Source organism: Salvelinus fontinalis, chromosome 1, assembly GCF_029448725.1.
Source record: "Salvelinus fontinalis isolate EN_2023a chromosome 1, ASM2944872v1, whole genome shotgun sequence".
Taxonomy (NCBI): domain Eukaryota; kingdom Metazoa; phylum Chordata; class Actinopteri; order Salmoniformes; family Salmonidae; genus Salvelinus; species Salvelinus fontinalis.
The window spans coordinates 50,930,232-50,954,063 of NC_074665.1; the positions used below are offsets into that span (position 1 = coordinate 50,930,232).

Consider the following 23,832-nt stretch of genomic DNA (forward strand, 5'->3'; position numbering starts at 1 on the left):
AGGGGCCTAGCCCGGGACCATAAAAAAAAGCTCCAGACCATTATTCCTTCTCCACCAAACTTTAAAAAGTTGGCGCTATAAATTCAGGCAGGTAGCGTTCTCCTGGCATCTACCAAACCCATATTTGTCTGCCGGAATACCGGATGGTGAAGTGTGATTCATCACTCCAAAGAATGCGTTTCCACTGCTCCAGAGTCCAATGGCGGTGAGCTTTACACCACTTCAGTCGACACTTGGCATTGCGCATGGTGATCTTAGGCTTGTGTGTGGCTGCTCGCCCATGGAAACCCAAATCATGAAGCTCCCGTCGAACAGTTCTTGTGCTGACGTGGCTTCTAGAGGCAGTTTGTAACTCGGTAGTGAGTGTTGCAACTGAGGACAGACAAGTTTTACGCGCAAGCTTCAGCACTCGTGGTCCTGTTCTGTTAGCTTGTGTGGCCTACCACTGAGCCGTTGTTGCTCCTAGGAGTTTACACTTCACAATAATAGCACTTACAGTTGACCGGGGCAGCTCTAGAAGGGCACAAATGTGGCAAACTGACTTGTTGGAAAAGTGACATCCTATGACGGTGCCACAAGGAAAGTCACTGAGCTCTTCGGTAAGGCCATTATGTAGCCAATGTTTGTCTATGGAGATTGCATGGCTGTGTGTTCGATTTTATACACCTTTCAACAACAGGTGTGACTGCAAACGCCAAATTGACTCATTTGAAGGGGTGTCCACATACTTTTGTAAAGTGTAGTTGCCAAAGAGATCATCACACCTATGGACTTTTAACAATATAATATGGCTGACCAGAATTAAAAAAACAGTATGGTTCTTCAAAAGGATCTACAAATGACCTTTCAGATTGAGAATGATTCTTTATAGAATAACAATAACAAAGGGTCCTGTATAGCCCCAAAAAGGGTTGTAACCATAGCGGAACCCTTTTTTGGTGCTATATAGAATATTTTTTGATTGGTTCTTTATAGAACCTTAAATTGTTATTTATAACACCATACATGTTCCAATTCGAACATTATGAACATGGTTCTTTATTGGCCCTTCAAAAAAGTGTTTTAATATAGCACCAAAAAGGGTTTCGCTGAGGATGAGAATAATGTTGTTTTTTAGTTTCCTCATATGTTGTCCTTTGTCCTTGTGTCTCATCCAAAGTAAAGGACATAATTAAAGGATACACATTCAGTGTTCCATCATACCGTTTGGGTAACTTTGTGATCAATTGTGATAAGCAAAGGAAGCTAAGGAGACAGGACATCAACCATCAACTCTCTCGTTGCACATCCATATTCCCCTTGTATGTTCCTGTCAGTATGTTCCTTTAGAGTCACAGTAAAACCTGGGTTGTGGCTAGAAACGTGATCATTGCTTTGTCGACCTTGTGGGCCAGGAGAACATTCAGTTGAGTCACAATGCCTCCAAGTTTGTGGGCCCCTTGTTCTCTTCTCCTATAGTCACATGGATGTATTTATCCTCATGAGGACAGGGAGGCTATGACAGTTAAGGCTCAGACAGGATGTCATCTGGGGAGAATCCTGAAAGATGGCCCTCCTCTCCAGGGTTCCTAGGCCCTGAAGTCTGGCTTCAAATGTCTCCTGATCAGCCCTGTTAAGACAGATAGATGTTTGTGTGAAATGAACCTAGCTTCAAAAGGGGAACACCACTGAGATGAGAGAGAGATTAAGAGGCAGAAGGAGAAAGAGGGAGAGAGAGAGAGAGAATAGGTTGTGGGAAAAAATGTGGAAGAAGAAGAAAGCTGCATGGGTTTGCTCTCCATTTTCCCCTTGTGTAATCTGCTAGTTATATGTCAAATGTGTGTGTGCATGTGTGTCTGTCAGTTTCTGTGTCTGTTTATCTTGGTGTCTGTATTTTGGGCTTGCAAGTGTGTGCGTAAGCATGTAACGTCCTGACAAATAATGTTTCTCACACAGAATGTGAGCAGCACACACATTGCCTACACATGTGTCCCTGAATGAGCACAATGCAGTAACAACCTTGGGTGTTCTGTATGATGTATGGCTGTGTGTGTGCATGTATGTCTGTGTAAGTGTGTCTGTGTGCGTTGGACAGGTGTGTGCTGGACAGGGACATCTGCGGTCAAATGTGTTACCTCTGGCCAGTAAATTAAAAGTGTCTCTCTTTTCCTTCCGTCCAGGTGGGCAAGCAATAACGTTTGACAGATGATGCGACGGGGGTCCTGTCTCTTCAGATGGCTCGGGATAGACATGGCGCTTCTCTGTCTGGCCACCTACAGCTGGGCCCAGGACACAGAAGGTACAGTAGACGGACATGCCTTAAAGGGAAATTCCACCACTTTTCAACCTCATAGTCATCATCTCCAGCACTAAACCAGTGTCTACAAATGTGAAACCAACATTTCTATGATCAATGGGAAAAAAATGCTTCTCTGTGACATAAGGGAGGGTACTTTCTGCCTCCCTACACCACTGCGAATCTGATAGTGTTTGAAAATCCCTGTTTTAAAATGTTTTTACTTTTGATGATGTCATCAGGTTGAACTTTTTAACTTAATAATTTGTTCTACAAAATGGAGAAATGTGCTGTTTTCATATGTTAACACAGGTATTGCACTGGAGATAATGAAAAATAAGTGCTTTTTAACGGCATATGTGAAGTAGGGTATTGTGACAGCAAATCAATACATTTTCATACAATTTACAATTAAGTGTCTATTCTATTCTATTTAGGATCCATGGGTTCCGATACGATGCAGGAAAAATTTGGTGCAATTCGGTTTGATTAGAGCAGGTATTCCCAAACTGGGGTACTCCCAGGGGCACTCGCAATGCCATTGGGGGTACGCCAAATAAAAATGTGATTCACATAAAACTTTTTTTGCTTTTTTGTTCACATTTTCAAACAGTCCATTTAGTAAGGTCCGCGTTCATAGAAACACATACCAGCTCTACTGGTAGTACTGCTACTACCAGCAGTACTACACCAACACCTGTCGACGACACAGGTTGTTCTGCTTCCATGAACACATCCAATGCTAACATCAGTAATTCTACATTTGTTGTTAGCCCATCTAGCATGGACACTGAGTTGTGAATCTGATGCAGCCGAAGAGCTACTGCCTCCTTACCCGGGAAAGCACCGAACAACAGACAGGGACGTTGGACCATCGAAGAGGCGCAAATATGATGAGAACTACATTGATTTGAGGTTCACTTATATTGGGAGTAGTGCCTTTCCTCAGCCACAGTGTTTTATATGTGCAAAAGTATTCTCACAACTCGATGAAACCTTCACTCTTGCGCAGACATTTAGAAACAAAACATGCCAATTTGAAAAATAAGCCACTGGAGTTTTGAGCGAGAATTAAGACAACTTTCGAGTAGTAAAAGCAACAGATATGGTGCGCTACCGAGTGGCTAGGACAGGCAAGCCCCATACTATTGTAGAGGACTTAATTCTTCCTGCTGCCACGGATATGGCTTTATCAAACAACACTGTTTCACGACGCATCAGTGACATGGCAGGAGATGTTTTGAAAAAATTCCTGCTTCGCATACAAGCCAGTGAATCATATGTGTTACAGCTGGATGAGTCAGACGTGGTGGGCCTGGCACAGCTCCTGGTATATGTCCGTTACGTTTATGGGGGGTCAATTAAGGAAGACATCCTCTTCTGCAAACCACTGGAAACCAGGACAACAGGAGAGGATATTTTTTAAGTACTGGACAGCTCTGTGACATCAAATGGACTTTGGTGGTCAAGATGTGTTGGGATCTGTACTGATGGCGCAAAAGAGTCTCTTGTTGCCAATGGAATGCCTGACAGCTTGAAAGACATTTTGGACACTACAGTGAAAATGGTTAACTTTGTTTAACCTGTCTAGGACTAGGGTGCCGCTAGCGGCACACCCCCCCCACCCCCACTGAAAAGGCAGAGCCGCGAAATAAAAAAAAAATATTTTTTTAAAATATTTAACTTTCACACATTAAAGTCCAATAAAGCTAATGAAAGACACAGATCTTGTGAATCCAGCCAACATGTCCGATTTTTAAAATGTTTTACAGGGAAGACACAATATGTAAAGATGTAAATCTATTACCTAAAAATACATTAGCATAATCCACCATCTTTTATTTGTCCACCAACACCAGTAGCTATCACCAATTCGGCTAAACTAAGATATTTATAGCCCCTAACCAAGAAAAAAACTCAACAGATGACAGTCTGATAACATATTTATGGTATGGGATAGGTTTTGTTAGAAAAATGTGCATATTTCAGGTAGATGGCATAGTTTACAATTGCACCCACCGTCACAAATGGACTAGAATAATTACAATGAGCAACGTGTTTACCTAACTACTAATCATCAAACATTTCGTAAAAATACACAGCATACACTAATCGAAAGACACAGATCCTGTGAATACAGACAATATTTCAGATTTTCTAAGTGTCTTACAGCGAAAACACAATAAATCGTTATATTAGCATAGCACATGTGCAAACATTACCCCAGCATTGATTCTAGCCAAAGAGAGCGATAACGTAAACATCGCCAAAATATATTATTTTTTTCACTAACCTTCTCAGAATTCTTCAGATGACACCCCTGTAACATCACATTACAACATACATATACAGTTTGTTCGAAAATGTGCATATTTAGCCACCAAAATCATGGTTACACAATGACAAAAGTAGCCCAGCTGGTGAGAAAATGTCCGTGCGCCATATTAGACAGTGATCTACTCGTATACATAAATACTCATAAACGTGACTAAAAAATATAGGGTGGACAGCGATTGATAGACAATTTAATTCTTAATACAATCGCGGAATTACATTTTTTAAATTATCCTTACTTTTCAATACAGTTTGCGCCAAGCGAAGCTACGTCAAAAAACATGGCGTCCTAAGCCACTAACATTTTTCGACAGAAACACGATTTATCATAATAAAAATGTCCTACTTTGAGCTGTTCTTCCATCAGTATCTTGGGCAAAGGATCCTTTCTTGGGTCTAATCGTCTTTTGGTGGAAAGCTGTCCTCTTGCCATGTGGAAATGCCAACTGCGTTCGGGATGAACTGGAAGCGTGCCCAGCGATTCACAGCGTTTCAGAAATAAATGTCCCAAAATCGCACTAAACGGATATAAATTGCTATAAAACGCTTTAAATTAAATACCTTATGATGTTTTTAACTCCTATAACGAGTAAAAACATGACCGGAGAAATATAACAGGCTAAACTAACGCTTGGAAAAATAGCAGGCTGATGTCCTCCACGCGCATGACGCAGCTGGAAAAGAGTTCCTAGCTACAGGGTTTTTTAATTTATAGTGCCTGTGATTGCGCAATCGACCCCATTCAAATCGTCATCACGTAAAGGCATCCAGGGGAAGATGTAAGCAGTGTCCGCATACTCATAGGAATAACATTGGCCTTAAAACTGACTCCAGAACAGTGGCCAAAATTTCTGAAATCTGACTCCATGTCAGGGAAATTGCTGTAGAATGGGTTCTGTTCCACTTAGAGACAAAATTTCAACTCCTATAGAAACTATAGACTGTTTTCTATCCAATAATAATAATAATATGCATATTGTACGATCAAGAATTTTGTAGGAAGCCGTTTCAAAAATTACACGATTACCATAAATAGTGACAACAGCGCCCCCAGCCTTAACAGGTTATGCAAGGCCCCTGAACTCTCGTGTATTTTCTGCACTATGCAATGATATTGGCAGCGAACATGTAATGCGTTTACTACATACAGAAGTGCGCTGGTTATCAAGGGGCAAAGTATTGACATGTTTTTTTTTTTAAAGAGAGAGCTTAAAGTTTTCTTTACTGACCATCATTTTCACTTGTCTGACCGCTTGCATGATGACGACTTTCTCACATGACTGGCCTATCTGGGTGATGTTTTTTCTCTCATGAATGATCTGAATGTAGGATTACAGGTACTCTCTGCAACTATATTCAATAAGTGGGACAAAATTGATGCTATGATTAAGAAGTTGGATCTCTTCTCTGTCTACATTAATAAGGACAACACACAGGTCTTTCCATCATTGTATGATTTTTTGTGTGCAAATGAACTCAAGTTTACAGACAATGTCAAATGTGATATAGCGAAGCACCTGCGTGAGTTGGGTGCGCAATTACGCAGGTACTTTCCTGAAATGGATGATTCATTATTCCTTTCATGCCCTACCTCCAGTCCACCGATATCTGAACAAGAGAGCCTCATCAAAATTGCAACAAGCGGTTCTTTGAAAATTGAATTTAATCAGAAGCCACTGCCAGATTTCTGGATTGGGCTGGGCTCAGAATATCCTGCCTTGGCAAATCGCACTGTTAAGACACTGATTCCCTTTGCAACCACGTACCTATGTGAGAGTGGATTCTCGGCCCTCACTAGCATGAAAACTAAATACAGGCACAGACTGTGTGTGGGAAATTATTTAAGGCTGAGACTCTCTCTAATACAACCAAACACAGTTATGTGTATCCTTTCAAGCACAGCTTTCTTATTAACAGGTGGGGAGTTATTCACAATTTTCGATGAACAAATAAGGTTTTATATGTAAGATGGTTAAATAAAGAGGAAATGTATTGATTATTATTATTTGTGCCCTAGTCCTATAAGAGCTCTTTGTCACTTCCCACCAGCCGGGTTGTGACAAAAACTCACACTCATTCTTATGTTTAATAAATGTATCATATAGTGTGTGTGTGGCAGTTTTACAATGATGGCAAAAAACAACATTTGAGAGAGCACTGACCCTGGTGCTAGAGGGGTACGCAGCTGGAGGTTGAATGTTTGAACGGGTACAGGACTATAAAACATTTGGGAACCACTGGATTAGAGGAACACTAGAGCTGAACACTAGAGCTGACTTGTGTGTGAGATCTGAAAATTAACTAGTCATTTTTACATATTAAAAGTGTTAGAGCTAGTAATGTATCAATATTTATCTTAAACAATTTGCTATGACATAGCCGATGAATATATAGCACAACTTCGAAATTCACAACCACATAGTGTATGTAGGTAGTGAAAGTGATTGCTGTCCTTGTTATGAAATTATCAACTTTAACCTGTATATCTAACAATGCATATATACTGACAATATATACTGATTGTTTCAAGCAAAACTACCAAAACTGCTGCTGATGGTGAACTTGAACAATCAATAAATAAAATTTAATGTAAGCTCTGATCAGCATCCACCTATAGCCAGATGAGATTGGTTTCTCTGGCAGTAGTTTAGGCTACTTTTATTCAGGTAAAACATAATTTTCAACATTGCATTTGATAAAAAATAAAGCCTAATATTGCCCAAGACATTTTACAGATATTTAAATGCTGAAGGTGACGCACAGATGTGCCAGATCAGGAAGAGGCTTACCTCTTGTTGGTCAGTTTGACTAGACTACTGGTATTGCCTGGGGTTGTTCAGCATGCAAAATGACTTGTAGATCAATGACTGTCAACATAATTACATGCTAGTTCGACACTGAAGGAGAGGACGCAGTTGTCACAAAACACGAGAGGTATTTCCAGAAGGTAGACAGAAAGTAATTTGAGCAACAACAAAAAATGTTAACAGGCGATTCAAAAGGTTTGAATCAATTTTCCTTCCGATGCATACTACATTTGAATCGGTGTGGGGTCCCGCAGACTGATGGACTCATATCTTAAACATTTGAACCTGGGACCAATGTGTATCGGTGAAAAGTTCTATCCTTATTTCTATTCTATTCTATGTGCTGAGTAAAAACATGTGTACTGTTTAAATAAGAAAAACAGTTCACAGGAGGGGGTGAGTGTGAGCTTATTCAAAAAGCATAACAACAAGTCTCTTGGGGTATGTCTCTATAAGCTTGGCACATCTAGCCACTAGGATTGTTGCCCATTCTTCAAGGCAAAACTGCTGTAGCTCCTTCAAGTTGAATGGGTTCCGCTAGTGTACAGCAATATTTAAATCATACCACAGATTCTCAATTGGATTGAGGTCTGGGTTTTTACGAGGCCATTCCAAGACATTTAAATGTTTCCCCTTAACCTGTTTTGGCTGCAGCCCGACGTCGGTACACTTATGACAACATCCAGCTCAAGTGCAGGGCGCGAAATTCAAAATATATTTTTTTTAAATATTTAACTTTCGCACATTAACAAGTCCAATACAGCATATGAAAGGTACACATCTTGTGAATCAAGCCAACATGTCCGATTTTTTAAATGTTTTACAGGGAGGACACAATATGTAAATCTATTAGCTAACCACGTTAGCAAAAGACACCACTTTTCTTACTCCATCAGTTTTTTACTCCATCAGTAGCTATCACAAATTCGACCAAATAAAGATATAAATAGCCACTAACCAAGAAACAACTTCATCAGATGACAGTCTGATAACATATGTATGGTATAGGATAGGTTTTGTTAGAAAAATGTGCATATTTCAGGTATAAATCATAGTTTGTCATTGCAGCCACCATCACAAATCTCACCAAAGCTCCTAGAATTACTACAGAGAGCAACTTGTATTACCAATTTACTCATCATAAAACATTTCTTAAAAATACACAGCACATAGCAATGGAAAGACACCGATCTTGTGAATTCAGACAACATTTCAGATTTTCTCAGTGTTTTACGGCGAAAACACAATAAATCGTTATATTAGCATACCACATATGCAAACGTTACCCGACCATTGATTCAAGCCAAAGAGAGCGATATCGTTATCATCGCCAAAATATATAAATTTTTTCACTAACCTTCTCAGAATTCTTCAGATGACACTCCTGTCACATCATATTACAACATACATATAGAGTTTGTTCGAAAATGTGCATATTTAGCGGCACAAATCGTGCTTACGCAATGGAAATACTGTCCAACTATTCAAGCAATCTGCCCGGCGCCATCTTTAAAATACAACTATTTTTATCGAAAACTATTCATAAACTTGACTAAAAAAATACAGGTTGGACATGAAATGAAAGATGCATTAGTTATTAATGCATAGTTAGATTTAGATTTTTAAAATTAACGTTACTAGACATACAGTGTGCGTTACAGCCAGACTAGTGCCACAATAACAGCGTCACTATTCACCATTATTGAGTTTACATTTTTCCACATAAAAATGGAATAACATCATAAATAGCTCTTACTTTTTGACGAGCTTCCATCAGAATCTTGGCATGGTGGTCCTTTGTCCAAAAGAATCGTTGCTTGGTTGTAAAACGTTGCATTCAACTTCTGATATAGCAGCTAACAATAGCTAACAATAGCTATTTTGCCCCAACGTGTCCAAATCCTCAAGACGCAATACTGAGGACATTCCGAAAAATAGCAATATACTCGCATGATCTGATATAACTCGGTTTAAAATAGCTTCGTTATGATGTTTCTAACACCTATATCAAATTAAATTACAGACGGATAAATCTAACGTTGGTAAATGAGCGTTTGAAAATGGCATCCTGAGGTCCCTCTCTGCGTAATGCTCAGCTTCGAAAGGAAGGCGTACCTCACTCCTTGGCCTTTTATAACCTCTGAGAGCTACCTAGGAAGCCCATTCCACTTCTCATTGGTTACTGACATCCAGGGGAAGGCGGGTGCAGTTCATGTCGTTCCATAGGATACACACAGACCTTTAAACTGATCTGAGCTCAGACCTTCGCAGTACCTGTCATGGATTTCGCTGTAGAAAGAGTTCTGGGTCACCCACAGACAAAATTCCAACGGCTATAGAAACTAGAGAGTGTTTTCTATCCAATAATTATAATAATATGCATATTGTACAAGCAAGAATTGAGTAGGAAGCCGTTTAATGTGTGGAGCAAATTATGCTAATGCGAAACAGCACCCCCTATAGTTGCAAGAAGTTAACATAATTGTACACTCACAAACTCGACTAAAAAAGAGGGCTGAGGGGCTTACGTTGCAAACGTCCCTTGCATAGCTAATCATTTGGACCGCCCTACAAGATGGTGACGGGGATTCCCCCAAGGGCATAAGGCGAGAGTAAGTGGACGAGGGTGTGTCTTTTATGAGTTTGAACCGCAGCCTAAGCATAGACCTTTTGCACAACGTAGCAACGCCCACTTCCGCTCAACTTCCTACCCGATACATAGCTTCCTGTCCCGATCCCGTCCTGTCAGCCAGATATCATTACCTCAGTATATAAATATAATCATATTTCTATAGCTTTTTTTATCATCCTTGTTGAAAATGATGTGTATCTGTTCAGTAAGTGATTTTTGTCATTCGATTGTGTTCTGTGTCTTTTTTTTGTCTCTTTAGCTAGCAAATGTTAACTACCAGTACCTAGCTAACGTTAGTGCTATCATTAACGTTATTAGTTGGTGCGGCATCTTTATTGAAAGTTAGGAAATTAAGATTTCTTTTAACCTTCTAGTGGGCTTCGACATCTGAAGAAGGGAGCAGTACCTTTGCTATTCCAGTGGAATAACTACCATGTCCATGAGATCCTCATGTTACTGATGGGAAGCATCAACTGCATCTGGGCTGTGGCTTGCCGTCTCATAAAACTACCAGTGTGGGCCTGTTGTGAAGGCATGGGCCAAGGAGCAATGAGCTACTACTGCAATGCATCTTTCCTTTTTTTTGCTGTGACCATCCACATTGTCTAACACCCTGTAGTCCATTTATTGATGATAAACAATACTGCTTATACTCCAAACACAAATTGTTTACAGTGACAAGAGAACCGAAAAAATTTACTGAATTATTTAAAATTATTTATTAATAAATTTCAAACAGATTTGTTGGTTTGTTTCTCTTTCATTAATTGAAAGATAAAGGAGCCTGTCTGTTGTTATTTAGTCTTTCCTGCCTATGAACTTTTGCATGTACACATATAAGTAGTACCAGTCACCCTTCTCTCTAATTAGTTAGAACACCACTGGGTCTCTATGTAGTCTCTCGATCAGAATGTCCTCATGCGCACAAACAACAAAGTCACTCACACCAACCCAGCGATGTAGACCTTGAACTTGCCAATAGTAGGCATGCTGCCTCTTCAGGGAAGGTTCACTGTTGTGCATGTGAACGTACTTGAAATCCACAAAACCCTTTATGTTCGGGTAATCTCAACTAGGCCAAAAGGTGGATGCTCGAGAGGGTCGTAGAACAGTCCATCAGGAGAAGATGCAAGTCAAGGGACGTCAGGATGTATGATGAGGCCACAGGGTGAGAAGTTGACATTCTGCATTTTGCAGTAGTCACTAGCTGCTTCCAAATCCAGTCCCCTCTTCATGTCAGCTGTTGGTGCTGTGCCTTTGAGGATCCTTTCAGCTAGATTGCCTGCGGATGTCAGCCCTCTCACATGGCAAGCCTCTCTGAACCGTGACGAGGTCAGTCCTCTATTTTATGGGCTGTTGCAAAGCTCACATGAAGAGACAATGTGAAGCTGGTCTTCTTCACTCAGCACAAATGTGCAGCCTTGAAAGTTGCTCTCCAGTCTGTAGCCATCAACGGGCAGTGAAGGGAATGGTGGTGTCTCCATATGGTGAACTATGTGTCGCGTTGTGATTGGAGGCTGATGGTAAGACAAGAGGCTCCCCACCTGTACCTTTCCAAAGTGGGAGTCGACTAAAAGCTTTTCAGCAGACATCCCCATGCTGCAGATCAAAGGCTTGGATAGAGGGTCAAAGTACTTGTACCCCTCTTCTATCTGGAGAACTGAGAGGTCAGGGAGAGGTCCAAGAAGGGCGCAGTAGAGAGTACTTCTGCAAAGAAAAGCAGCCTCTGTGGTTAGCCAATCTAAACAATGTACTTGAAACCACCTGAAATTAAATAATTGTAAATAGTCAAATAGTCAAAGTACCTACTATACTGGCTATTAGGGAATACTCAACTAATCCCTCCTTCTGCCATGCACTTTTTGGTGGGCTTGGTGATGGTCATTTTGCCTATGGGCCCAGGTTGCAGACCCCAGACTGTACAATGGCACTATTCTAAATCTAATCATGAGACAATTTAAGTTTTCTTTAAATAATTTCTTAGCATTATGATGTGATTATAACCATATGATGTTGATATGTGGTATAGATATTAAAACATACCATAATCCTTGGCTTAAGCCACTGCTGCTAAGCCTCTGTGCAGAGGTGAGGTAGGACCACTGGTGTTCCCATCTGGGAATAGTGTGCAGACTGGGATAGTAATGCAACATGAACAGTGATGTTGTATCATTGTTACTTGCTCAGGGGGCTTCAGTACAACCTACGTAGGGAAATAAAAAGAAAATGACTAGACTATAAAATCACTCAACATGTGTCACGACCAGCAAACATATGTGACTGGAGCAACATGCAACAGCCACTACATTCATTACAGCAATACGGGTTTAAACATTTCTATTAAGGGTATACGTATGCTCTTGTTTAAATGTAATCTAATGTATCCAACATAAAAGAGTTTACAGAAACAGCAAGGAAGACGACTGAATAATTACTACACTAAGAACGGTTTCATAGACATGGGTTAAGCCTAGTCCTAGACTAAGCAATGCCTCTTTAATGCAAATCTCCATTGACAGGAACTTCTTAGTCTAAGACTAAGCTTCATCTCTGACTGTGTAACCGGCATGTAGTGTGTCACAAACAGCTGACTTTTCACCCTACACTCAAACTGTGTGGTTTCTCATTTTTCTTCATGGACCTCTAGCAGCAAGCCTGTATGCTGACCTGTTCAAAACTGTTTTGATTGTAACTATGTTACAGCTTTGAGTAAACATCCTTGTCTGGTCTGATAGGCAACTTGGCTACACTTACCTTCATAGTTGAAAAGGTAACTGTAGACATAAAGTTTGAATCCTTTTTCCAACTTCGAGGTATTGTCTTGGCCAGACGATGTACATCCGTCACTGTTATCTTTGGCAGCTCTTGCAAGCACCTTATGTGGCTAATTGCTAGACACCTTACTAGTTAGAGCGTTAATAGCTAGCTAAGAGACAAAACAAGACAAAGAACACAATAATCTAATTACAAAAGTCCCTAACTGAATGGATAAACAGAATGTATCGGGTAGGAAGTTGAGCGGAAGTGGGCATTGCTACGTTGTGCAAAGGGTCTATTGACTGTATTGCAGCGGTTCAAACTTATAAAAGACACACCCTCGTCCACTTACCCTCGCCTTATGGCCTTCGGGGAATCCCCTTCACAATCCTGGAGTGTGGTCCAAATAATTTGCTAAGCAAGGGACGTTTGCAGCGTAAGCCCCTCAGCCCTCGTTTTTAGTTTAGTTTAGTTTGGTTAGCTTTTGTAAATTGTAGAAATAAAACATTTTCCTTCTTCAGAAGTTCCAGCTAGGCAGGCTAACGTTATTAGGCTAAATCATTTGCTAGCTATCATACAGTAGGTATATATAAATAAATATATAGTTAATATTAGTAGACAGGCAATCATAATTGACTGTAGCCCATTCTAACCAGACGTCATGATACGTCATCCAAAGTGTCGACTTAATTTGAGGGCTGCGGGGATAGGGTGTGTCTTTTAAGTGTTTGGACTGCAGCCTAGCTGTGTTTCATGTGTGTTCTGCGCTTTAAAGGGTCCATGAGGAAACACTTTTTTCTTAAAAGGTTCCATGCTGTGAAGAAATGGAGACGCGATTAATGGCGTAGAAAATTCACGCCGATCAACATGTCAAGCGTTAATTCTTTATTAGTGTGTTATCTTTGAAAGCCCTATACATAATATATTATTATTTTCATGAAATTAACACACACATTGATTTATTAGATATACATTGATGATTTAAAAATAACATTTTAAAATACTGCATCTGGTCTTTTAGGAACTGGCTATATGTGTAAGCCTGCTTCTACCGAAAATTCCTTTAAATCAATTTATATCCCAGTCATGGAAAAAAGTAAGATCTTGCAGAAAAACAACCACATCAAATCTGAAAAAGGGTACTTGTGTCTCCATCCATCTCTGGGTTCTTTTGTGAGAAAGATTATAAACGTTTGGTAATTGAAGTTTTGTAGCTCGAGGGGGAGTCGGTCTGTTGATTAGTGCAGGATATTAGTTTCACAAATGAAAGCAAATTGCCCCGAGGTTCAAATTTGAATATTTAGATTGTTCTTGGAGTAAGCTGTTGGAGTGTATAGAGCCTTGATTACCAATTACTGATGGAGTATTGCCTCTTTAACATTTCCATTTTTCCTTCTCTACTTCCACTTATTTTATTGGGAAAAACAGATTTCCATTAAAGCAATGTTCCATTAGATTAACAGAACAAAGCCTCTCTGTGTTTTTTGAGTTGGCTAATGAAACATTAGTCTAGCTGCTGCGCTGCTTGTTGATCAGATGAGTGACTCTCTGCTTTGGTAATGCTTATTGTGGATAAATGTTTGTTGTTGAATTAATTATTTTTAGATGGCTAATGCACTTTGCATTGTATGGAGGTACCTAGGTGAAGTTGCACAGTGCTTGTCGATCAGATGAGTGTCCCTCTGCTTTTGTGATCCTAATGGTGCATAGAAGTTTGATGTTGAGATTGTTGTTCTTAAAATATGTCATTTTTTTCAGACAATTTTATCTTAATCCACTTTTTTTCCTGGTGTAAATTATTACATGATTGTTTCAGGTATAGGCTACATTGTATGGACCCATCTACACTTTAAAAATAGAAAGTCTAAAAACACCATGATTGTCGAATGAAACCATGAGAAGTATTGCACCTAAGCTAAGATGTGGTGTTTGGAGGTTGTTTGAATGTAAACCCAATGTAAGTGTTTTAATAACCAGAATGTGTTTTAAAACAGAAATGTACAGTAGTACTCTGAAAGGTTCAAAGTGGTTCTTCAACCTGAATAGTAGTGTTTTTAACCTCGGTGTACCCCCCGCGTGTCACGATCGTCATAAGGAGTGGACAAAAAAGCAGCGTGGTATGTTTCCATCCTTTTTATTAGGAAGAGAAAACTCAAATAACAAAAACAATAAAGCGAATAAAACAAAACGTGACGCTCAGAGTACTGCTCACAGGCAACTATACCTAGACAAGATCCCACAAAGCACAAAGGGGAAATGGCTGCCTAAATATGATCCCCAATCAGAGACAACGATAAACAGCTGAATCTGTTTGGGAATCATACCAGGCCAACATATATACATAATCACCTAGATAACCCACCCTAGTCACACCCCGAACGAACCAACATAGAGAATAACAGGCTCTCTATGGTCAGGACGTGACACCGCGGGACGGTTGAATTAACTTAGGATAATGTGATTAGCATGAGGTCGTAGTAACAACAACAAAAAATCGCAGGTCATAGACATATCTGATATGGGCAGAAAGCTTAAATTCTTGTTCATCTAACTGTACTGTCCAATTTACAGTAGATATTACAGTGAAATAATACCATGCTATTGTTTGAGGAGAGTGCACAATTATAAACTTGAAAATGTATTAATAAACCATTAGGCACATTTGGGGAGTCTTGATATAACATTTTGAACAAATATGCAATGGTTCATTGGATCAGTCTAAAACTTCCTCAATCAAGCAATGGATTAGTAATGCAAATGATATCAAGAATCAAGGTAAGACCCAAGTGCAGACTGTGAAGTAGCAATGTTTAATGTAACCACAGGGGTAGGCAAACGACAGGTCAAGGCAGGCAGGAGTCAATAATCCAGAGTAGGAGCAAAGGTACAGGATGGCAGACAGGCTCAGGCAGAGGTCAATAATCCAGAAGTGGAGCAAAGGTACAGGACTGCAGGCAGGCTCAGAGGTGGGCGGAGTGGTCAGGCGGGCGGGTACGGGGTCAGGAAATGCAAGGGTAAAAAATCAGGAAGACGAGAAAAGAGAGACTGGGAAAAGACAGGCGCTGACAGGACGAACGCTGGTAAGCTTGACAAATAAGACGAACAGGGGACACACAGGGGATAATGGGGAAGATGGGAGGGGGGTGGAGACAATCACAATGACAGGTGAAGCAGATCAGGGCGTGACAATTGGTTTGTAGCCTAAGTATTGATTGATGATAAGGGACTATAGAGAATATTTTTGTGGAATTCCACCGTAATTTTTAAATGCTTTTTTTTGACAGATTAGAAATGGGAGGGGCAGTAAGATGGTGCATTTTGTTTACATTTTACCCACTCAACCACACAGCCAAACTGTAAAAAATTATTCTGGCATGAATTGAAATTGACAACAACAAAAAACACCAACATATACTTAATTAAAATGTATGCAAGTTGTCTAGCGGTAACGCATCTGGCTTAGACAGGACACCCCTCTCCCCATCAATCGGGGTTAAATTCCCTGCTCCAACCCTTAAATCTCTCTCTCCTCTCTTTCACTTCATAACTGTTTCAATAAATTGTACAAATAACCCCCCAAAAATGTCTACAAGATGTACACAAGTTGTTTAAATGATTTGTTCATTTAAATAGAGTATGTTGCTCAAAACGTGATTATCTTTCATAGTGATGCACCGATATTACATTTTTGGCTGATACCGATATCTGATATTTTCCTTGCCAAAAAAAACAATACCGATAACCAATATAAATATATATTTTTTAAACATTCTAGTACAGTTAAATAGTTAACAAACACACATATGGACGCAGCGGTCTAAGGCACTGCATCTCAGTGCAAGAGGCGTCACTACAGTCTCTCGAAACCAGGCTGTATCACATCCGGCCGTGATTGGGATTACCATAGGGCGGCGCACAATTGGCCAAGCGTCGTCCGGGTTTGGCCGTGGTAGGCCGTCATTGTAAATAAGAATTTGTTCTCAACTGACTTGCCTAGTTAAATAAAGGTTACACACACACACTAACAAACCACAATGACCAAAAAGTTATTTTGTTGCCATTTACGTATGTCGAAATGACGAGTAAAACATAATCAAAACCTATTTCTTTCACTTACTTGCTGTGCTGTTTTGTTGTTCATTTGTTCAGTTGGTTCATTCTCAACCAGGATTTATATGGAACGCTGTTTGGGTCTTTAGGCTGACTGGGGAGGTGATTTCACACAGTCACAGTCCTGCGATAAGAGCTACAGTGCTAATATTTACCTAAACTCTTCACAGTTGTGTTCTGTGGGTGTCACCGAGTAGACTGATAACCCATTTCATTGCTTCACATTCCAACCTTGTTTAACATATCTAGTCTAAATATGGCATGATTCCACCAATTGTAACCTGCATCACTTTCAAAGGGGTACTTTTATTTTGAAGGCAGACCACAAATTCCACTATTGTGTCTAAGCCTTATTGTGGCTAGCTTCACAACACGTAACCCGTTCCAGTCGAGCCTCACTAGCCAGATGAAGCTAGCTGGTTGATTATAACGTTAGCTTTGGGCAACAGGGTTAAGTAGCTGGCTAGCTATTTATTTTCATTAACTGAAGTTCAATTTCAATAGGCGAACAACAAGTGGGTACCCTTTCAGTGATACCCATCCCGGATCCGGGAGCATCCTCATCAAAAAAGCTGACTAGCATAGCCTAGCCTAACGGGACAGGGATATCATATAATATAATTTTCATGATATCACAAGTCCAAAACAGCAAATGAAAGATAAACATCTTGTGAATCCAGCCAATATTTCCGATTTTTTAAAAGTGTTTTACAGCGAAAACACAATATATATTTCTATTAGCCCACTACAGTAGCCAAACACACAACGCAATTTACTCCCCGCAAAATTAGCTTGCACAAAACCGACAAAATAGAGATAAAATTAATCACTAACCTTGAACAAATTCATCAGATGACAGTCTTATAACATCAGGTTATACAATACACTTATGTTTTGTTCGAAAATGTGCATATTTAGAGCTACAAATCCTGATTATACATTGTGAATACGTAGCATCGATTCACCAGAATCCCCAGAGATATTTTGGACACTCACCTAATCTGACCAAAGAACTCATCATAAACTTTACATAAAAATACTTGTATGGCAAATGAAAGATACACTGGTTCTTAATGCAACCGCCGTGTTAGATTTTTTAAAATAACTTTACCATAACAAACAGCTTGCGTTATTGCGAGACAGCGCTCGCCAAAACGGCAGAGAATAGGAATCAACATTTTCCACAGAAATACAAAATAACATCATAAATTGTTCTTACTTTTGCTGAGCTTCCATCAGAATCTTGTACAAGGAGTCCTTGGTCCAGAATAAATCGTTGTTTGGTTTTAGAATGTCCTTTTCTTCTGTCAAATTCGCGCCACAATTCTAGCCAAGCTTGATAACGTTCCCATCCTCTCTCTAAGTAAAGAACGGAAAACTCCAAAAGTCCCAATAAACGTTGAATAATCTGATAAAACTCGGTTGAAAAAACATACTTTACGATGTTATTATCACATGTATCAAATAAAATCAGAGCCGGAGATATTCGCCGTGTAAACCGAACGCTTATCATAAGACAATATGAGGTGCTTCGCGCGCCTTGGTAGAGAAAGGAAATTCCTGACCTGCCACTCCAAAAGCTCTCGTTCGACCTCACATCAAGCTAGACACCCCATTCCACCTTCCACTGCCTGTTGACATCTAGTGGAAGGCGTATGAAGTGCATGTATATCGATAAATATAAGCCAGTTGAATAGGCAGGCCATGAAACAGAGCCCCATTTTCAGAATTTTCACTTCCTGTCTGGAAGTTTGCTGCCAAATTAGTTCTGTTTTACTCACAGATATAATTCAAACAGTTTTAGAAACGTGAGAGTGTTTTCTATCCAATAGTAATAATATGCATAAATATATATATAATATAGAATATATGCATATTGTATGATCTAGAATAGAGTACGAGGCCGTTTAAATTGGGCACGACTTTTTCCAAAGTGAAAATAGCGCCCCCCTATTGACAAGAAGTTCATGGATTTTGCCTTTGATTTGTTTCGCTGACATGTTGTTACTCTTTCAAATGACTACTCAACTTGTTGACTGCTCGATCCACACAGCAGACATTGTGGGCTAGATTTGGAATGCTGTTTTGCTCGTGTAGTGCAAAATGTACCTACGTTATATACAGTTGAAGTCGGAAGTTTACATAGACTTAGGTTGGAGTCATTAAAACTCATTTTTCAACCACTCCACAAATTTCTTGTTATCAAACTATAGTTTTGGCAAGTCGGTTAGGACATCTACTTTGTGCATGACACCAAGTAATTTTTTCAACAATTGTTTACAGACAGATGATTTCACTTATAATTCACTGTATCACAAATCCAGTGGGTCAGACGTTTACATACACTAAGCTGACTGTACCTTTAAACAGCTTGGAAAATTCCAGAAAATTATGTCACGGCTTTGGAAGCTTTTGATAAGCAAATCGAGACCATTGATGTGTACCTGTGGATGTATTTCAAGGCCTACCTTCAAACTCAGTGCCTCTTTGCTTGACATCATGGGAAAATCAAAAGAAATCAGCCAAGACCTCAGAAAAAAAAGTGTAGAACCCCACAAGTCTGGTTCATCTTTGGGAGCAATTTCCAAATGCCTGAAGGTACCACATTCATCTGTACAAACAATTGTGCGCAAGTATAAACATCATGGGACCACGCAGCCATCATACTGCTCAGGAAGGAGACACGTTCTGTCTCCTAGAAATGAATGTACTTTGGTGCGAAAAGTGCAAATCAATCCCAGAACAACAACAAAGGACCTTGTGAAGATGCTGGAGGAAACATGTACAAAAATACCTATATCCACAGGTAAATAAGTCCTATATCGACATAACCTGAAAGGCCGCTCAGCAAGGAAGAAGCCACTGCTCCCAAACCACCATAAAAAAGCCAGACTACAGTTTGAAACTGCACATGGGGACAAAGATCGTACCTTTTGGAGAAATGTCATCTGGTCTGAGGCAAACAAAAATAGAACTGTTTGGCCATAATGAACATTATTACGTTTGGAGGAAAAATGCAAGGCTTTCAAGCTGAAGAACAACATCCCAACCGTGAAGCACGGGGGTGGAAGCATCATGTTGTGGGGTGCTTTGCTGCAGGAGGGACTGGTGCACTTCACAAAATAGATAGCATCGTGAGGAAGGATAGTTATGTGGATATATTGAAGCAACATCTCAAGATATCAGTCAGGTAGTTAAAGCGTGGTCGCAAATGGGTCTTCCAAATGGACAATGACCCCAAGCATACTTCCAAAGTTTTGGAAAAAATGGCTTAAGGACAACAAAGTCAAGGTATTGGAGTGGCCATTACAAAGCCCTGACCTCAATCCCGTAGAAAACTTGTGGGCAGAACAGAAAAAGCGTGTGCGATTAAGGAGGCCTTCAAACCTGACTCAGTTACCCCAGCTCTGTCTTGAGGAATGGGCCAAAATTCACGCACATTATTGTGGGAAGCTTGTGGAAGGCAACCCTGAAACGTTTGACCCAAGTTAAACAATTTAAAGACAATGCTACCAAATACTAATTGAGTGTATGTAAATTGATCAGCCACTGGGAATGTGATGAAAGAAATAAAAGCTGAAATATATCATTCTCTCTGCTGTTATTCTGACATTTCACATTCTTAAAAGAAAGTAGTGATCCTAACTGACTTAAGACAGGGAATTTTAACTAGTATTAAATGTCAGGAATTATAAAAAACTGAGTTTAAATGTATTTGGCTAAAGTGTATGTAAACCTCCGACTTCAACTGTATATATATATATATACACTGCTCAAAAAAATAAAGGGAACACTAAAATAACACATCCTAGATCTGAATGAATGAAATATTCTTATTAAATACTTTTTTCTTTACATAGTTGAATGTGTTGACAACAAAATCACACAAAAATTATCAATGGAAATCAAATTTATCAACCCATGGAGGTCTGGATTTGGAGTAAAACTCAAAATTAAAAGTGGAAAACCACACTACAAGCGGATCCAACTTTGATGTAATGTCCTTAGAACAAGTCAAAATGAGGCTCAGTAGTGTGTGTGGCCTCCACGTGCCTGTATGACCTCCCTACAACGCCTGGGCATGCTCCTGATGAGGTAGCAGATGGTCTCCTGAGGGATCTCCTCCCAGACCTGGACTAAATCATCCGCCAACTCCAGGACAGTCTGTGGTGCAATGTGGCGTTGGTGGATGGAGCGAAACATGACATCCCAGATGTGCTCAATTGGATTCAGGTCTGGGGAACGGGCGGGCCAGAGCATCAATGCCTTCCTCTTGCAGGAACTGCTGACAAACTCCAGCCAAATGAGGTCTAGCATTGTCTTGCATTAGGAGGAACCCAGGGCCAACCGCACCAGCATATGGTCTCACAAGGGGTCTGAGAATCTCATCTCGGTACCTAATGGCAGTCAGGTGAGCACATGGAGGGCTGTGCGGCCCCCCAAAGAAATGTCACCCCACACCATGACTGACCCACCGCCAAACCGGTCATGCTGGAGGATGTTGCAGGCAGCAGAACGTTCTCCACGGCATCTCCAGACTCTGTCACGTCTGTCACATGTGCGTGTGAACCTGATTTCATCTGTGAAGAGCACAGGGCGCCAGTGGCGAATTTGCCAATCTTGGTGTTTTCTGGCAAATGACAAACGTCCTGCACGGTGTTGGGCTGTAAGCACAACCCCCACTTGTGGACGTCGGGCCCTCAGCACCCTCATGGAGTCTGTTTCTGACTGTTTGAGGAGACACATGCACATTTGTGGCCTGCTGGAGGTCATTTTGCAGGGCTCTGGCATTGCTCCTCCTTGCACAAAGGCGGAGGTAGTGGTCCTGCTGCTGGGTTGTTGCCCTCCTACGGCCTCCTCCACGTCTCCTGATGTACTGGCCTGTCTCCTGGTAGCGCCTCCATGCTCTGGACACTACGCTGACAGACACAGCAAACCTTCTTGCCACAGCTCGCATTGATGTGCCATCCTGGATGAGCTGCACTACATGAGCCACTTGTGTGGGTTGTAGACTCCGTCTCATGGTACCACTAGAGTGAAAGCACCGCCAGCATTCAAAATTGACCAAAACATCAGCCAGGAAGCATAAGAACTGAGAAGTGGTCTGTGGTCACCACCTGCAGAACCACTCCTTTATTGGGAGTGTCTTGCTAATTGCCTATAATTTCCACTTTTTGTCTATTCCATTTGCACAACAGCATGTGAAATTTATTGTCAATCAGTGTTGCTTCCTAAGTGGACAGTTTAATTTCACAGAAGTGTGATTGACTTGGAGTTACATTGTGTTGTTTAAGTGTTCCCTTTATTTTTTTGAGCAGTGTATATATATATATTCTTAGAGCTATGGTCTATTTTCCTGAATTTCCGCCTGACTGACTTGCCCAAAGTAAACTGCATGTTACTCAGGCCCAGAAGCCAGGATATGCATAAAATTGGTAGCATTGGATAGAAAATGTTAAAATATTTTCTGAGACTATAACACAATTGATATGGCAGGCGAAATTCCAAAGAAAAACCAACCGGGGGAAAAAAATTGGAGCTCCCACACTCTTTTAATGGAAAGCTGTGGGGTCTATGTATTTCCAGCTCCCAGATTGCAATTCCCATGGCTTACACTAGATGTCAACAGTCTTTGTTCATTGTTTCAGGCTTGTTTCTTCAAAAATGAGAAAGAATTTGGAGTTTTCATACAATGACTCCTGGTTCAAAATCAGTCTGTTGGCGCACTTACTAATTTTACTTTTCTATATAACATACTTATTTCCGTATGAAATATTATAGTTTATTTACATTTTAGAATACCTGTGGATTAAAATTAAATAAATCAATTAAATGTAGTTTGACTTGTTTGAACAAAGTTTAGAGGTAGCTTTTTGGACTCCTTTGTCTGCATTACATTTACATTTACATTTAAGTCATTTAGCAGACGCTCTTATCCAGAGCGACTTACAAATTGGTGCATTCACCTTATGATATCCAGTGGAACAACCACTTTACAATAGTGCATCTAACTCTTTTAAGGGGGGGGGGAGGGGGGTAGAAGGATTACTTTATCCTATCCTAGGTATTCCTTAAAGAGGTGGGGTTTCAGGTGTCTCCGGAAGGTGGTGATTGACTCCGCTGACCTGGCGTCGTGAGGGAGTTTGTTCCACCATTGGGGTGCCAGAGCAGCGAACAGTTTTGACTGGGCTGAGCGGGAACTGTACTTCCTCAGAGGTAGGGAGGCGAGCAGGCCAGAGGTGGATGAACGCAGTGCCCTTGTTTGGGTGTAGGGCCTGATCAGAGCCTGAAGGTACGGAGGTGCCGTTCCCCTCACAGCTCCGTAGGCAAGCACCATGGTCTTGTAGCGGATGCGAGCTTCAACTGGAAGCCAGTGGAGAGAGCGGAGGAGCGGGGTGACGTGAGAGAACTTGGGAAAGTTGAACACCAGACGGGCTGTGGCGTTCTGGATGAGTTGTAGGGGTTTAATGGCACAGGCAGGGAGCCCAGCCAACAGCGAGTTGCAGTAATCCAGACGGGAGATGACAAGTGCCTGGATTAGGACCTGCGCCGCTTCCTGCGTGAGGCAGGGTCGTACTCTGCGAATGTTGTAGAGCATGAACCTACAGGAACGGGTCACCGCCTTGATGTTAGTTGAGAACGACAGGGTGTTGTCCAGGATCACGCCAAGGTTCTTAGCACTCTGGGAGGAGGACACAATGGAGTTGTCAACCGTGATGGCGAGATCATGGAACGGGCAGTCCTTCCCCGGGAGGAAGAGCAGCTCCGTCTTGCCGAGGTTCAGCTTGAGGTGGTGATCCGTCATCCACACTGATATGTGAGGATATGACCATGTGAGGATATGACAGAGCCAAGTGACTTGGTGTATAGCGAGAATAGGAGAGGGCCTAGAACAGAGCCCTGGGGGACACCAGTGG

General features: G+C 40.9%; 1 protein-coding gene across 2 annotated transcripts in view; it reads left to right on the forward strand.

Moving 5' to 3' along the window:
- LOC129857348 (protocadherin-15-like) overlaps positions 1–23,832 on the forward strand; it is a 311,697-nt gene that overhangs the window by 33,160 nt on the left and 254,705 nt on the right. For both annotated transcript variants that reach the window (XM_055925506.1, XM_055925513.1), the window contains exon 2: positions 2,160–2,278. In XM_055925506.1, the coding sequence (XP_055781481.1) occupies positions 2,185–2,278 (94 nt within the window). In that variant the 5' untranslated portion in view covers positions 2,160–2,184. The remainder of the gene's footprint in view (positions 1–2,159; positions 2,279–23,832) is intronic.